The 17432-nt window shown below is 45.8% G+C and overlaps 1 protein-coding gene across 14 annotated transcripts in view; it reads right to left on the bottom strand.

The window, feature by feature from the left end:
• Window positions 1–17432, bottom strand: part of SLC39A11 (solute carrier family 39 member 11) — a 403217-nt gene that overhangs the window by 276881 nt on the left and 108904 nt on the right. For all 14 annotated transcript variants that reach the window (XR_005364223.1, XR_005364224.1, XM_038546727.1 and 11 more), the window contains one exon: window positions 6505–6663. Coding sequence is in view for 12 of the 14 variants with exons in the window: in XM_038546727.1 (XP_038402655.1) it covers window positions 6505–6663 (159 nt within the window). In the remaining 2 variants the exon portion in view is untranslated. The remainder of the gene's footprint in view (window positions 1–6504; window positions 6664–17432) is intronic.

The raw sequence follows: 17432 nt of genomic DNA, 5'->3' as shown, positions 1-17432 counted from the left end.
ACTCAAATGCCACTCTTTCCAAGTATCGGCTTCTGAAGGGCCTGTAGCTTTGTGCCTCTGAGTCCCCCAGTGCAGTGACATAGCCTGTCTGTTCCATAGGCAGTGAATCCCTCCAACCTTTTCAAACACTCTTGAGCCGGGGCTCCAGAGCCACTGCTTTTGTTGAGCAAGCTTATGGGTTTGCTCCAGTGGAAACGAAAGTATCAATGAGTGTCATGTATCTGCTCTGGGAGCATCCTTAATCAGCCTGTCCACTCAGCTGCCAGGAAAACCCTGGCTTGTTCTTGTTCAAAACACCCCATGCCTTAACCAATGGCCTCCAGTCATGTCCACAGGATGAGGCATCCCTACCCAGTCACCTCTCAACCTTAGTACCATTAATTCCAAAAGAAACTAAGAGAACGTGGTTATGGACTGAACTATGGCCTCTACAATTCTTATGTTGAAGCCATGACCCCTGCACCTCCAAATGTGACTATACTTGGAAGGAGGGCCTTTGAAAGGGATGATTAGGTGAAAATGAGACCGTGAGGGTGGGCCCTGCTCCCATCAGACCAGTGCCCGGACCAGAGGACATTTGGACACACAGGGAGATGCCAGGGATGCACATGCTCAGAAAAAAAGACCACGCGAGGGCCCAGCAAGAAGGGAGCATCTGCAAGCCAACGAGCAAGGACACAGAAGAAACCTGCCCCGCTGGCACCCTGATCACAGAATTCCAGCCTCCAGAACTGGAGGAAACACATTTCTGCTGTTGAAGCTCCCTGGTCCACAGTACTCTGTTCTGGAGGCCCTGGGAAATGGATACAGATTGTGTAGACGGTGAAGCAGCATGCCCATTTGCAAAACCTCATCCCTCTTTGACCTGATTCTAACAGCCAGTGGAGCCTCTTGCCCAGCCCAGCCCCTGCACTGGAGGCTCTCTCTCGCTCTTTCCAGCCTAGCCACGATGTCAACAACTGCTCAAACCCAGTCTATCTTCCAGTATCAAGCAGAACTGCCAATGCTCAACAAAGTATGAGAAAGAAGGAAGCACTAAGGGGCACCTGGGTGGCTCAGTCGGTTAAATATCTGCCTTCAGCTCAGGTCATGATCTCAGGGTCCTGGGATAGAGCCCTCCATGGAGCCCCCAGCTCAGCAGGAAGCCTGCTTCTCCCTCTCCTTTTGCCCTACCCCCCTCCTTTGCCCCACCCCCTCCCCTTCCCCCGCCCATGCATAGACCTGCACACTTCTCTCAAATAAATCAAATCTTAAAAAAGAAGAAGAAGAAGAAGAAGAAGAAGAAGAAGAAGAAGAAGCAGCACTAAAACTGAGGCAGAGGGCCAATCTTCTCTCTGGCAGCCAGTTGGGCTTATCAGACAATGTCAGGCTTCTGCTACGGACTCTCAGGTGGTTGCCACTGCAGTATCTCCTTGTGGTGTCCTGTAAGATATTCTTGCCATCCCCCCCCCACCCCCTGAGACCCCATCTTTTCTCTGCAAGGTATTCTTCAGTGAAGTAGAATCAGAATGCTGAGGATGGAGGGACGCCTGCCTGGGTGGCTCAGTGGTTGAGCATCCAACTGCCTTTGGCTCAGGTCGTGATCCCAGGGTCCTGGGATCGAGTCCCACATACGGTTCCCCACAGGGAGCCTGCTTCTCCCTTTCCCTCTGTGTCTCTCATGAATAAATAAATAAAATCTTTAAAACAAAAATTGCTGAGGATGGAGAGAATCTACAAAGGAGAGAAAAACATCCAAAGGCCCCTTCTGGAGGGAAAATAAGCGCTTCCTGCAACCTCTGTCACTTGCACACACTCATCATATGTGGCCCCTCATCGCAACTCCAGCCAACGGGTGGGTATTGACGTCAGTCAAAGTTGGCTGCATATTGGAAGTACGTGCACACACTGCTCGCTCAGGTTTTCAGCAGAGGCATCTTCTTTGCCATTATGGAGACAACAAAGAGAAGAAACTCAACAGGACTGGGGACACGGACTGATTGAGGAGGGAGCAGAGACGAAGGCAGTTCCCCCCCACTGCCTGAGGATCTGCCCTGCCCACCCCCCAGCCTGGGCAGGACCACTAGCCATGCTCCCCCCGATGAGACATCTCAGAGGGAATCAGAGACCTGCTACCTTCCCTCCCCCTTCCCCAGTCCTTGGGCAGCCTCCTCAAGATGTCACATCCCCAAGAGAGGGGAGGGAGGGGGTTGGGAGCACACACGTCTCCCAGTGAGACTGCCAAGATGGAAAGCAAGCTGAAAAAAGCAAGTAGCAACAACACAGACAGTATGTTACCATGTGTTTTTCAGAAAACACAAAACAAAATTACATTTCCAGATGTACACAGATATATATGTAAAAGCATAGAGGAATCCAGCTCCTGGATGATAGGGAGACCATGAGGCGGACCACGTACAGTAGGGCGGTGGGACACTGCGCAGGTACTAGAACGACTGTAGCAAAAAAGTCACTTCAAATGTAAAGACACCACACAAGAGATCGCACACATGGGTTCCAATGGTGTGAAAAACGAATGGCCTGTGTGCACACAGGAGAAAGGAGCTCAAAATGAGGTGGTCCGGATTGCTCCATAGAGGATTTAAAGCACGCTCTCGCTCTCAAGCAACACAAGCAAATGGGAAAGTGTTTACATTTCAGGATTTAAAGACACAGCATAGTTCATTTTCTTAAAGGCAAGAGAAAAAATCTGGAAGGTTATCCCTTGAATGGGTAACAGTGGTTGGTCTGGGGACAGGATAGAAAGCTCCAAGTGTCTTAGTCCATCTGGGGTTGCTATAAAAAATTACTGTAAGAGGCGCCTGGCTGGCTCAGTCGGTGAAGTGAGTGACTCTTGATCTCGGGGTTGTGGGTTCGAGCCCCATGTTGGGTGTAGAGAGTACTCAAAAAACTAAAATCTATTAAAAAAATTATTATAGACCGAGTGGCTTATATACAACAGAAATGTGTTTACCTCACAGTTCTGGAAGCTAAAAGTCCAACATTGAAGTGCTGGCAAAATTGGTGTCTGGCTTCTTGTTCATAGACAGCACTTGTGTGTCACCATGTGTCCTCACATGGCAGAAAGAACAGGGAGCTCTTGGGGACCTCTATATAAGGGCCCTAATATCATACGGGCACCACGCTCGAGATCTGATCATGTCCAGAAGGCCCTACCTCCTAATACCATCACACTGGGGGTTAGGATTTCACGATATAAATTTGAAGGGGACACACTCTATAGCAGGAAGGGACTTTATTTTTTTTAAGTTTTTATGATGCAATTTTTTTTGTGTTGTATTGTTGTGACACTAATATGTTTAAAAAGATGCCTTGGGGACACGCATCCTAGCGTCCTTCCCAACACTACCCTTCTACCCACCAGAAGAAAATCACTGCTTTAAACTCAACGTGAAGACCACCTACCTCCTGCCATCCTTAACTTCATATAGAAGCAACACTGCAAAGGTCATAAAAATGTCAGTGTTTCCAAAAAGCTGTTTAATATCCACTCTGTCTCTCCCTAGGGTCTCTGATGGGGAACCCTGGGCTCAGGCTGGCCCCAGTCGCATTCCCCATCAACCCCCTCTTGCCAGCACTCTTCCCAAGGTCTGTGTCGACACCCCCTCCACCTCTTTCCCTCTCCCATTAAGACACCATTTGGCAAAATCTCCATAAATCCCTGTAAGCTCATTTCCCATTAACGGTTACTAGCTAAGCCTTCCCTACTTTATTCCCAGATTTAAAAAAATGAAAACAAATACCCAGTTCAGAGAGAGATTTGATGTATCTGAAGTTAACAAAGCCACAATGGGTTCAACCTGACAGGCCGTTATGAGTAAAACCCTTTTCATGAGCAGTGTTTTGCTTTGGCTCCCAAAGGGAGACAGATAAATCTGAAAAGCTGAACCAACAGAAATAGAGTTGGGAGACCAGAGGTGGTTGTTAACCATCTCCTTGCCACAAACCCGAGAGTCTGGGTTCTCAAACCAGCTTCTAGCTGCCTGAGAAGACTACCTTCCCTGTGCGTGCTCCATCAGTGCCAGATGACCACATGGACTCAAGATCAAAACCTATTAACTCACGCTCTATGAAGCATCTTCCATGGATCCAAGCTGCTGCCCCTTCTGGGTTTGGAAGCAGGTTAAAGAGTGAAACCTAGGGGAGCCTCATGCGTCTCAGAGCAATGGTAGCCTGAGTCTGCAAGCACCACTCACAACAGCAACATCTGTATTCAGTGACTGTAGCAATTATAAATAATTCTTATCTGTTTATAGACCTTGCAGCACAAATTCTCCTTCTCACCTCAACAGCAAGAATTAATTTCTTTTAAAACGTCCTAGAACAGATGTTTACTGTCAGGCTGATCTTTCTGCCAATTAGCAAGTGTCTGGGCATTAGTGGTTATTATGTCCTTTCTCAAGCCCCTTTGAATTCTCTCCCTGGATGCTCAGCCGCCACTCCCAAGCCATTCCGAATTTTCTGTACAGTTTGTCCATGACTTTCCCCCTGGGATCTTCTCCATATTCAAAGCATACATTAGAACAAACGCCAAGCAAAAGGTTAAAACAATGATGCTGCACAGTACAAATTGGCCAATGACTATTTACACTGCCCAGAGAAAGTCCTCACATTCAGACAGCTGATCCAATATACCTGCCCCCGTCCCTGCCCCAGTGAGCAGTGACTCATCGTGAGTCCAAAGAACCCTTCACATTGGGCAGCCCTGGTGGCACAAGTGGTTTAGCACCGCCTTCAGCCCAGGGTGTGATCCTGGAGACCCGGGATCGAGTCCCACGTCAGGCTCCCTGCATGGAGCCTGCTTCTCCCTCTGCCTGTGTCTCTGCCTCTCTCTCTCTCTCTCTCTGTGTGTCTCTCATAAATAAATAAATAAAATCTTAAAAAAAAAAAAAAAAGAACCCTTCACAAGACAGTCTTAGAAACCCAATTGGGCCCAGGTAGGAAGGACAGAAAGAGACCCAGTGGGGGCCGTGCAGAGCCACTGAGCCAGCCCTGGTCTGCTATTCTGAGAGTTAAGGCCATTGGCTGCAAGATCTTCCTGCCATGGCAAGCATAATACATCCCAACAGCAAGTTCACACATTACCAGGGTGGATCTAAGAGCACAATATGGCAGCCCACACGGAGGACCTCTTAAAGTTCTTATCATGCAGATATAATCAACGGCAAGGAAGCCAAGGGTCCGGGGGCCAGAAACTGACACTGACATTCAAGGTTGTGGTGAAAAAAATGACACATGGTCTTTCCCCCAAGACAGTGCCCTGACTCTCCATCCAACCATCACATCCATCTGTCTGGTCCAGAGTCTGGTCCTTTTGTGACATGAGGAATCAGTTTCTCATCGGCCCCAAGAACAAGTTCCCAAGAACCCTTCCTTCTCTTTCTCTGGTCAGGAATTTACAGCAGGAAAGAAGGCAGGGAAGAGAATGTCAGACTACCTCCTGGGCTAGATGTCCTGCTGACTCCAGTGAGCCTGACCTGATCCTAGCTCATCACAGTCCAACAGAAGGAATGACCTTCAACCCCATTCTCCCCTATAGGGTCCTTATCACACCTCCTCCCTTTCTTGGGTGAGCAAAGAATTCAAGCACCAGCTCAGATCTCACAGAGGACTTCTGCCTACCTCTAGGGCTGGTTGGAACAGAGCATCTGGTAAGGCTGTGTGTCCCCATACTAGATTCTCATGGACATCAGCCCTTCTCTACTGACAGAAGCTTATGCAGCCTACCTGATTTTAACCAACGGCATTCAGTTAGGATCTCATTGCTTGGCCTTGGCTCTTTCTGTTCAGTGCTCATGGCCAGATTTCAGGCTGTGGTTTGTACCATGCTTCCACGTGAGCGAGTATGTGCTCACTCCCCAAACCTAACCCACCAGCCTCATTTCAGCAGAAAAGCCTAAAAACCCTGGCTCACCCCCCAATTCTGGTGCCTTTTAGATTTTTAAATTTTCACTTTGCAGCCCTTAAAGGGAGTTATCCTCAGGCTATAGGAAGAAAAACTGGAGTTAAGGAGCATACAACCAGCCAGGAACAGAAATGAACTCAAACTCAGAGCTTTGCTACCCAGTGTCCCCACCTCATCCTCCTGTTCATAAGCCCTTGTCAATGTGACGCTTTGTCAATGGTCTTATGCCATAGTTGGGTGTGCCATCATCTCCCTAATGACAGTGTATGCTCCTTAAGGGTCAAGACCATGATCGTAATCACTCACTTCTCCCGGTTGCTAGGTCTGCTCATAGACATAGTGCCACACGGTACAACGTCAGCTGCACTCTATATTTATAATGAAACCTGACATTTAAAATCTGAACTTACCAAAATGTAACTAAGGGGATGATTAGTCATATTACCGAGAGCTTATTTTCTTTTAGGAAAAAAAAAGTCACAATTCAAGGCAAAATTCTAGATGAAAGTCCTAAATGGCTTGAAATATCTATTTCGATATCACTGGCTACTCAACAGAGACATGACATAGGTATGTCAAGTTTGAAGAATGGTACTCACCAGGTGAGGCATCAAGAGATCAGCCAGGTAGACAAAAGCAGCTCCAAGGGTGAAGCCAATGGCCACAGGGAAGAAGGCAAAGGCACCAAAGCCCCCAGAGGACGTGGCCATCTCCACAGCTGGAGCCAGGAGAGACCAATAGGAGGCTGCCAGCATGACCTGCAAAAAACACAATGAATGAGCCATTAAACCAACCACAACCACACAAGGCCTCCCAAGTACAGACGTCAGTGCTCTCTACAGCCCAAAGCAAACCCTATACATACATAGGCCTTTCATCTTCAATGGTAGGTACTCTTTCAAACCAAAAATCTACCACCAGAATGCCTGGAACTAATGCCATAGGACCTCAATATGGCATGGGATGGAGGTGACCTTGGGAGGATGAAGTCCAGTTTCCTGTCATCCACCCTGCAACTCAGTGGTTCTCCACTGTGGGCAACTGTACCCTGCAGGGGACATTTGGCAATGTGTGGAGATGTTTTTGGTTGTCACAGCATATGTGTCGCACATATATCCAGGGCCCTTCAATTTTTACCTGTTAGCTCTAGGTCTGCATTCTGGGGCACCAAAGAAGGTATCTTTCCTCTAGGATATAGAAATATTTGCAGCCTTTGAAATATTTGAAGACAACTGCTGATCAATGTCAGTAGCTTAGTCTTGCAACTTTGTGATCTCCAAAAGGAAAGAAGGGAGCTAGTATTTATTGATCACTTGCTATTTTCGGGGAAAGAGATCTTTGATGCCTTCTTTTATCATTGCCACAGCCCCAGGAGTCAGACGCTGTTTTCTGTTGCTATCAGTAGATAAAGAAATTGAATCTAGACGTAATAAGATAGTTTGCAGGGATCCCTGGGTGGCGCAGCGGTTTAGCGCCTGCCTTTGGCCCAGGGGGCGATCCTGGAGACCTGGGATCGAATCCCACATCGGGCTCCCAGTGCATGGAGCCTGCCTGCTTCTCCCTCTGCCTGTATCTCTGCCTCTCTCTCTCTCTCTCTGATGTGACTATCATAAATAAATAAAAATTTAAAAAAAAAAAAAAAAAAAAAATAAGATAGTTTGCAGGAGGGCACATCACCAATAAGCAGCAGATCCAGGGACCTGAGCAAGCAGGACCATAATCCCCTCAATAAGCGCAGAACCATGAAAGGGAAGAGAAACATGAAGCACTGAACACAAATCTCAATGTGGTCAATTGGATAAAACTTCTCCAGTGTTTACTGCATTAAACGCTCATCCATGGCCATTTACTCTTATAGCTGCTGTGACATCTCCTTGGTAAGAGTACACCCACTACCCATCGTAACCATATGACAGTCATCACTGACATGAAAATGTTGAATGGGTTTCTAAAAATGATTTCATTATGCCTTGCCTTAAAAAAAAAAAAAAAAAAAAAAAAAAAAAAAAAAAACCTGCATCACCCATCTCCAAAATAACACTTGGAGTGACAGAACCAGGTATTACAAAAGCAACAATAAAGAACAAACCCATGCAGAAAGTAATTTCCCTTCTGCCAACCATCATCTACACACAGTCACTTGCTCTGGGCCCAATTCTCCCAGAAAAAGTCTTAGTACCACCCACAGAAAAATTGTATCTGCCTCTGAAACTCCCAGAGAGAAAGAAAATGTCTCATCATTTCAGCTCCATGAGACCACCCAAGGAAGCTTGTGGGCTCCTTCCCTATGCCCCAGCCTAACCTATCTCTTTCCCAGACTGCTGTTTCACTGGCTTTAGAGTTCAACAGCCTTGGGTAGCTGCCGTTCATGGTAAACTCCGCAGCGAGGCGGACCTGCACATACCTGTCCAGCTACCTCTCTGCACATTCCAGGACCTTCCATACAGCCCCACCATCAGCAACTCTAAGGCCACACCATCCAGGAAGGCCACTCATTGATTGCATCCTCCAATCCCTCCCTGCCTCCCATCCTTGTTGATGCCATGGGGTGGGGGTGCAATTTATCAGCCATGGTTCTCCATTCACCTCTTCCACACAAAGTTGAACCTCTTCTGCCCAAGTCCCTTTCCATCCTTCTGCATCCCTGGAGGCCAACTTCTTCCTTGCCCTTACAGATGAGAAATGCAAAATATTCCCATGAACAAGTGACACAATGTAGAGAAGAGATGCACTCTCAAGGGAGGGGTCCCAGGATGCTGTGATGCTTGAAATAGAAAAGCATGCTGGATGATTCAGGTGGACCCCGCCTCAAGAATCACCGTTCTTTATCTTTCCAGGGAAATCCAGGACCCAACTGAATTTCCTTCATTTCTTTCTTTTTTATATATAAATTTATTTTTTATTGGTGTTCAATTTGCCAACGTATAGAATAACAACACCCAGTGCTCATCCCGTCAAGTGCCTACCTCAGTGCCTGTCACCCAGTCACCCCCACTCCCCACCTACCTCCCCTTCCACCACCCCTAGTTCGTTTCCCAGAGTTAGGAGTCTTTCATGTTCTTCATTTCTTTTCCTCACCAGACTCCCCGTCTCCCACATACATTGGAAAAATGACCAAAGAACAATCGTGAAATAGAATTGGGTCGCCTGTCCAAAGCAACAATGGGGAACAAAAAAAAAAGCTATTTAAAAGGCATTATGTGGTAGACAAAATAATGACCTCCCCCCAAAGACGGCTACGCCCTAATCCCCAGAGCCTGAAAATATGTCCCCTTATATGAAAATGTGTCCCCAAAGTGACTCTGCAGCTGTGATTAAGTTAAGGATCTTGAGATGGGAAGGTTATCCTGGATGATCTGGGCGGAACCAATGTGACCCCAGGGTTCGTATGAGAAGACAAGAAGAGTCAGAGTCAGAGAGAAGATGTGATGACAAGAGCAGAGGTCACAGTAGGTAAGGAACTGGAAGATGAAAGATGCTGCCAGGCTAGCTTAAAGATGAAGAAAAGGTCATGAACCAAGAAATGCAGGTGACCTCCAGAAAGCAGAAAGAGCAAGGAAACAGATTGTCCCCTAGAGCCTCCAGAAGGAATGCAGCCCGGCCAACATCTCGACTATAATCCAGATAAAACTATTTTGGATTTCTGAACTCCAGTACTTTCGGGTAGCATATGCGTGTCATTTTGAGCTGCTACATGTGTGGTGTTTTCTTGCAGTGGCAACAAGAAACTAATATAGCATTTGAAGGCATGCACTACATGTATTTTTTTTTTTTGAGAGCAGTTATAGGTTCACAGCAAAATAGAGCAGAAAAAATAGAGAAGTCCCCTGCCCCACACATGCACAAACTCCCAGGATGGGCATCCCACACCGCAGTGGCATATTTGTGACAATACACTGATAGACCATTACCATCTAAAGTTCATAGTTTACATTAGAGATCAAACCCACATCCTATGGGTTTGTATAAATACTTAAAGACAGGCATCCACCATTACAGTATCCTAGAAGGTAGTTTCACGGCCCTAAAAGTCCTGTGTGCTCTGCTTCCCTCCTCCCGACCCTTCACAACTACTGATCCCTTTACTGTCTCCATAGTCTTTTGCCTTTTCCAGAATGTCATACAGTTGGAATCACATGGTCTGTAGCCTTTTCAGACTGGCTTCTTTCACTTAGTGATAAGATTTTAAGATTCCTCTGTATCTTTCCATGGCTTGAAAGCTCATTTCTTTTCAGCCCTGAATAATATTCCATTGTCTGGATAAACCTCGGTTTGTTTATCCATTCACCTACGGAAGGACGTCTTGATTGCCTCCAAGTTTGGGCAATTATGAATAATGAATAAAGCTGCTATAAGCATCTGAGTGCAGGTTTTTGTGTAGATATAACTTTTCCGTTCATTCAGGTAAATACCAAGGAGTACAATTGCTGGATTGTATGGTAAGCCTTAGTTAATAATTCCCCCACACACATAGGTGGTTGGCCTGAAACTCTCAATACTGGCAAAGCTCCTTTAAATGGTAGGTATTTTTTAATCTGGATGTGGTGATATTAACTAGCTGATACAGCAGCAGAAAGGAGTGTATGTGATTAACCCTCATTTACCCCGAAGAAGCAGGGCCTGGAGGGGATAGGCTACCAAGAAGAAGGTGGTACGAAGTCGGCCCAAGACTTCAGGTGATGGGCTCCACAGGGAAGTCCTTGCCAGCCAGTCCCTTTATGACCCCAGATGAGAGAACCAAAAGCCCTCCTACTGCTACAACGCTGCTTCTAAAGGCAAAAACTAGTCTAGCAGCACCAGCCCTGAAGACATAAGATATAAGCATGAGGAGGAGATAATGGGCATCTTCCTCTTCCCATCTTTGTGTATAAGAAGAATGCACAATTAGGATTTAAGGCACATGGCAGGGGCCTCATCCCCAAACCCTCTTTTGCCTCTTTACTGCCAAAAATAAAACATAAAGCCCAGGGATCCCTGGGTGGCGCAGTGGTTTGGCGCCTGCCTTTGGCCCAGGGCGCGATCCTGGAGACCCAGGATCGAATCCCTCGGGCTCCCGGTGCATGGAGCCTACTTCTCCCTCTGCCTATGTCTCTGCCTCTCTCTCTCTCTCTCTCTCTGTGACTATCATAAATAAATAAAAAAATAAAAAACATAAAGCCCAATCAAATGCGCTATAGGAAACCTTGTGTGAAGGCCATCCTCCAAGCCAGATGTTGCTAAGACCAAAGCGGCCCAATTTTTTGCTAAATAATTGGAGAAGCTCAAGGGAGTAAGCATTTCAATAACAATGACAACTCCTGCAAAAAGAGCTACAGAGGAAATATATATATATATATATATATATATATATATATATATATATTTTTTTTTTTTTTTTAAGGAGGACTGAATGCCTCACTTCCATCCGGCTGGTTAATTAGGTCTACTGCAGGGCCCAGATTGCCAGGCAAGCTGATGTTTGAGAAACTCTTTCTACTCTTCACTTTCCATGACCAAGGTTGATCCTCTTCCAACCCCCAGTTCTCTTCTTGACATGCTGCCCAGGGTGTCTCAGCCCCATACTAACTTCAACATCCATCCCTACAGCGGGGCAAGTGAAGGAATGTATGACCTGAGTTAATTTTTTAAAAAATGCATTTTGAGGGATCCCTGGGTGGCGCAGCGGTTTGGCGCCTGCCTTTGGCCCAGGGCGCGATCCTGGAGACCCAGGATCGAATCCCACGTCAGGCTCCCGGTGCATGGAGCCTGCTTCTCCCTCTGCCTGTGTCTCTGCCTCTCTCTCTCTCTCTGTGTGACTATCATAAATAAATAAAATTTAAAAAAAAATGCATTTTGATCTTATTTGACAAAAGATGGGCACAGACCAAATGTCCATTAACAGGTGAATGGAGACACAAAATATTCCACTTGATGGAGTATTTTTCAGCCATCGAAAGGAATGGAGCACTGGCTATATACTATAATATAGGTGAGCCTCAAAAACATTAATTACACCAAGTAGAAGAAGCCAGAGACAAAAGGTCATATAGAATATGATTCCAATTAAAGAAGATGTGGTATATATAGAGGTAATGGAACATTACTCAGGCATCAAAAAAGTGAGATCTTACTATTTGCAATGACGTAGATGGAACCAGAGGGTATAATGCTAAGCAAAATAAGTCAATTAGAGAAAGACAATTATCATAAGATTTCACTTATAGGTGGAATTTAAGAAACAAAACATAGGAGCATAGGGGAAGGGAAGGAAAAATAAAACAAGATGAAATCAGAGAGGGAGACAAACCATAAGAGACTCAACTATAGGAAATAAACTGAGGGTTGTGGGAGGGGAAGAGAGTTGGGGGATGGGGCAACTGGGTCTGGGCATTAAGGAGCTTTGGGTGTTACATGCAAATGATGAATCACTGAATTCTACCTCTGAAACTAATAACGTACTATATGCTAATTAATTGAATTTAAATAATATAAAATTAAAACAATAAAAGATAAAAAGAATTAAACATAAATAAAAGAATATGATTCCACTTACACAAAATATCCAGAATAGGTAAATCCTAGACACAAAACAGATTAATGATTGACAGGGATGGGTGGGAGCAGGGAATGGGGGAGAAACTGCCTAACAGGTGCAAGGTCTTCCTTGGGGATGATGAAAATATCTGGAACCGGACAGAGGTGATTGCTGCACAACACTGTGAATGCACTAAACAGTTCGCTATAAAATGGTGAATGTTACGTAAATTTTACCTCAATTTAAAAACATGAAAGTTAAGCTTGCCCTAATCATTAGAACCCGATCTTGCACTACTGCCCCCAACTGCGTGCTGAACCCTCCAGCCCCCATCCCTCAACCCAAGCACTTCTTTCTACCTGTAAAAATGCCAAAATACCAAGACCTACCTCTCATGCCCTGTCTTCGAAGCATCCAAAGCCCTTTACCACATATATACACACATATAGAATGGATGGGAAAATGCAGGATTTAGAATCAGGTCCAAATGTGCATCTTAGCTCTGTCACTCACTAGTTAGGTAGCCCCAGGGAAATAACCTAAGCTGTCTGCAGCTCAGTTTTGAGCAAATTAAACCTAGGGACAATGCTACTATATAACAAGATTGTCTTAAAAATCGTGTATGGGGCAATGCATATACCACCCCAAACTGGTTCCTGGCAGGAAGTTAAGTGACGTAAGTCTCAGGTTGGTGTTAGATTCTTCCCTGAGCCTGCCTGCACACAGCATGCTCCCACCCTCCACCCCATCTTGCTCCCTACCCCTCCTCCAGGGCGGCCCCTTTCCAACACACTGGATTCATTATTTGTGTCCATATCCCCCAGGGACTGGGATGAAGGCCATGCTCTGAGCATCTCTGTATCCTGGCACCCCAGGTTGAGTAGTCCTGAACAGAGCAGCTCTTCATTATTGGTTGCCTAAATGAATTCTCTATTATCTCTGCTAATGAAGGGGAGCAATGGGGGCGGAGCAACCAAAAGAAGGCATAATCAGGAAGTGATTCAACATTCATTTTTTTTTTTTAGTCTACTACCTAAAGTTTAAAGTGATTTTACTTTCCAAATTAAGTACTAGCCAAGACTCATACTCAAATGCTTTCTCTCCTTTGACAAATATGGGATGAGTCATTGTTTAACATAACAGAGCTTTTCTTAGGTGTGGAAGGAAGGTGGTCCAGAATTTTCAGAGCCTCAGGGATAATCTGTGGAAGAGAATCTACTGGTAGAGCTGAACGGGGTTTCAGGAGACTGCCCAGTCCAAATGCTTCATTTAGCAGGTGGAAAAACTGAGACCCGAAAGGATCCGGTGGCTTTCCCAAATCCCCAGAGCAAGCTAATGCAGTCCAAAGCTGCCTGCACCATCCTCACATCAAGTTCCATCCCCCTGCTCCACCAATCCTGAATCTTTTAAGAAATTCTAAGAGCTACAGAGTGAAGACAAAGTCGAAGTTAATGCCTCCTTTATCAGCAGGCAAACCCCGGGATGAGTCAGCTTTAGCAATAATCAAATGTAATCGATCCAATGGACATTCCCCACCATTGGGATCTAAGCTGCTCCTAGAAAACCCAGCGCTAGGAAATATTTGGCAATTCATCAACAAGGAGAAATGCTCTTGTTAAACATTTTTCTCTGAGAGATTCATCAGACCTTACAAACCTAAATAAGCCTTAGAAACCAAAACCCATAGCCCGTGACTGCCTTAGAGATAGAGAAACAAGCAGTTCTGTAATTCAAAAGATAATTCCCCCTTGGCAGCATGGCTAACGCTGGCAGTTTCCTTTTATTTTTTTTTTAATTTTTATTTATTTATGATAGTTACAGAGAGAGAGAGAGGGAGGCAGAGACACAGGCAGAGGGAGAAGCAGGCTCCATGCACCAGGAGCCCGATGTGGGATTCGATCCCGGGTCTCCGGGATCACGCCCTGGGCCAAAGGCAGGCGCCAAACCGCTGCGCCACCCAGGGATCCCTATTTTTTTTTTTTTTTTTGCAAACTCTTTATCGATAATATAAACTAGATCTCCGCATTATACTGAATTTAGAGATCTTATCTCTTTTACATCTCTCATATCTGTCCCATGAATTACAGTTTTGTTTTGTTTTTAGATAAAAGGGACATTGAGAGATTATCTTGGCCAAGGATTCTGAATCTGGGGTGTTGAAACCCATGGGCTTTCAGGGCTCTATGAAGCCCTAAAATGCAGGCCTCGGAATCCTGCCACTCTGTATTGCTTTTCTTTACCTTTTTATTGAAAGCATGATCATTCTTGAAATTGTCATACATTTTTTTTATCAAGTCTGTGCCTGAGCTGCACACACACTCACACACACACACACACACACCTAGATTATAAAGCTCCAGGAGGAGAGCACCTCATTCTGTCTTGTTCACCAATGCATCCAAGTGCACACAGAATAGGGCACTCAATAGTTCCTCAATAAACATTTGACTGAATGAACATGCAAAGCAAAAATAAGCAGATTATTTTGGAACCAATCTCAATTCACTAGCCCCACTCCCCAAACACATGAATCCAATTCCAAATTTTTTAAAAATATGTAAAAATATGGTTCACCCCACAGATCCCAGGTCAGCCCAGGGACAGTGGGGTGGCAGTGGGGGTGGGGGTGAGGGCAGGCAGGAGAGCCCTTGGAAATGGGCATAGAGATGGGGTGGTAGAGAGGACCGATGGATCACGTGGATAAGGAGCCATCAGGCCCCAGATTCTTCTCCTACCTCATGTGGCTGAAGGTTCTAACAAAAGAGAGTGAGCTATATCCCAAATACACATCACACTTGCTAAAAACCCTTTTTGCTCATCTCATCCAAGGCAGGGGTCTCGAGCTTTCTTTTCTCTTTCTTCCCCAAACTCTGACCCAGACTGGATTCCTCATCTTTCTCAATTCTTCTCTCTTCCCCCAAGCTGGCAGTTTCAAAACAAGATCTACGTATATTATGCTTTCAGTGTGGGGCTCTGAATGAAAGGCACACCTCCCTCTACTGCAGACTACACTTTAAAACAAGAACACTCTAAATGCAACATGTGTCCTGGACTGGATCCTGGGAACAGAAGAAGGACATTAGTGGGGAAAAAACGGTGAAATCCAACTAGCATCTGGGGTTTAGGGAACAGTAATGTACCAATGTTAATTTCTTGGCTTTGACAAATGTGCTGTGGTTATGTAACATGTGTAGGGGAAACTGGGTAAGAGTATGCAGAAATCCCCTGTGCTGCTTTTGAAACTTTTCTCAAAACCTAAAAAATTTCCAAACAGGGTTTATTAAAAATGAATAGGCTTGGGAGAAGATTGAGGGAGATCACTGCAGCTGAGGAACATGGAACTTTGCGAGCAAAGACTTGAAGTCAAGAGTGCTCACAGATTGCTTCGGGGGTCAGCAGGGTAACTGGATGGGGCGGCACTACTCATGGGGGTAGGGGGTGGAGGGGACTGAGTGCCTCACAAGCTTCACCTCCAGGAAAGCCACTGCCTCCTCCCTGTGACCCAGAGAGGTTGAGTAAGTCACCCATGGACACCCAGCAGGAAGCGACAGAGCTGGGATCTAAAACCCAAGCTAAACTCATAATCCCAAAGCTCCATTCCATCTCTCAGACAGCCAAAATTCTTCACGAACAACAACAGTCACAATGTCACCTACTCAGTACATCCAACCAGAGAACAATTTCTCCCTAAACCTAAATGTCAGTGTTAACCATGTTTGCAATAGCAATGTTGACTGTAGTGATGTGGGAGTCCTAGCCCATTTTGGAATATTGTGAACTGTAAGCTGTGGAATTTATAGGTAAATGCAGCCATTCGACCACAAGCTGCTGGCTGCCGAATTCCTGCTGGACTTAAAGTATAGGGATGGGAAGGATCTCAACCACAAAAACAAAAGGAGAAGGAGAGCAGGGGCAGGTAAGGACTGATAGGTCCCCTGAGAAGGTTGACCCCTGACTCAGAGTGAAATAGTTCACCTCACAGAACCCAGATCAGCCAGGAGAGCAGGTGGCAGTGGGGGTAGGGGTGGGGGCAGGCAGGGGAGCCCTTGGAAAGGGGCGTACAGATGGGGTGGTAGAGAGGACTGATGGATAACGTGGATAAGGAGCCATCAGGCCCCAGATTCTTCTCCTACCTCATGTGGCCAAGCAACTGTCCCACCCCATTGGGCACCACACTGACAAGGGAAGAAAGTAAAAGCCTGTTTGCTGAATAGGAGGGCCCAGCGTGCTCCTATGTTCCAGCCCAGCTGCTGCCCCAGTCCCAGCCACCCCCTGACCCCCCTGGGCACTATCTCCCCAGATGCCCTGTACAGGGACCCCAGGCCAGGCTCTGCTTCTGGGAAAGCAGGCTGAAGACTCTACCTCCTGGCACCCTTCTGCTGTCAGGAAACTAAAGTTCAGCAGGCTGGTGGTCAAGAGCCCAGAGGAGAAGAGGGGCTGGGAGGCTCCTGGGAAGATCAAAATTGTAAAGGCCCTTGGTCGATGTGAATGTCTGGAGGAAAGACTTATAAACCTCTAGGCCGGAGACTGGTGGCCAGTAAAGGGCAAAAAACGAGACCTTTACTAATGCTGGAAAACACAATTGCACAAGAAAGGAAATTCCTGAATATTATTTACAGTCTTCATGTAAGTTTATTTCTTACTTATTAAGGAATATACTTAATTATCATGAGAAAATACACATAACGTAAAAGTTGCCATGTTAAAGTCTATCCAATTCAGAGGCATGAATTACATTTACAGTGTTGTGCAACCATCACCGCTGTTTCTAAAACTTTCCCACCAACCCAAACAGAAACTCTGTCACCATTGAGCAGTAACTCCCCATCCTCTTGGCCTCTCCCCCATGCCCCCCAAGAACCTCCATTCTACTCTCTGTATCTACAACTTTGCCCATTCTAGGTGCTTTGTGTAAGTGGAATCATACACTATTTGCCCCTTAGGGCCTGGATTATTTCATTGAGCATGATGCTTTTGAGGGACATCCACTTTGCAGCAGGTGACACAACTGCA

This window comes from Canis lupus, chromosome 9, assembly GCF_011100685.1.
Source record: "Canis lupus familiaris isolate Mischka breed German Shepherd chromosome 9, alternate assembly UU_Cfam_GSD_1.0, whole genome shotgun sequence".
Classification (NCBI taxonomy): Eukaryota; Metazoa; Chordata; class Mammalia; order Carnivora; family Canidae; genus Canis; species Canis lupus.
The sequence above is the reverse complement of the archived record's forward strand: the minus strand, read 5'-3'. Positions and strand labels throughout refer to the sequence as shown.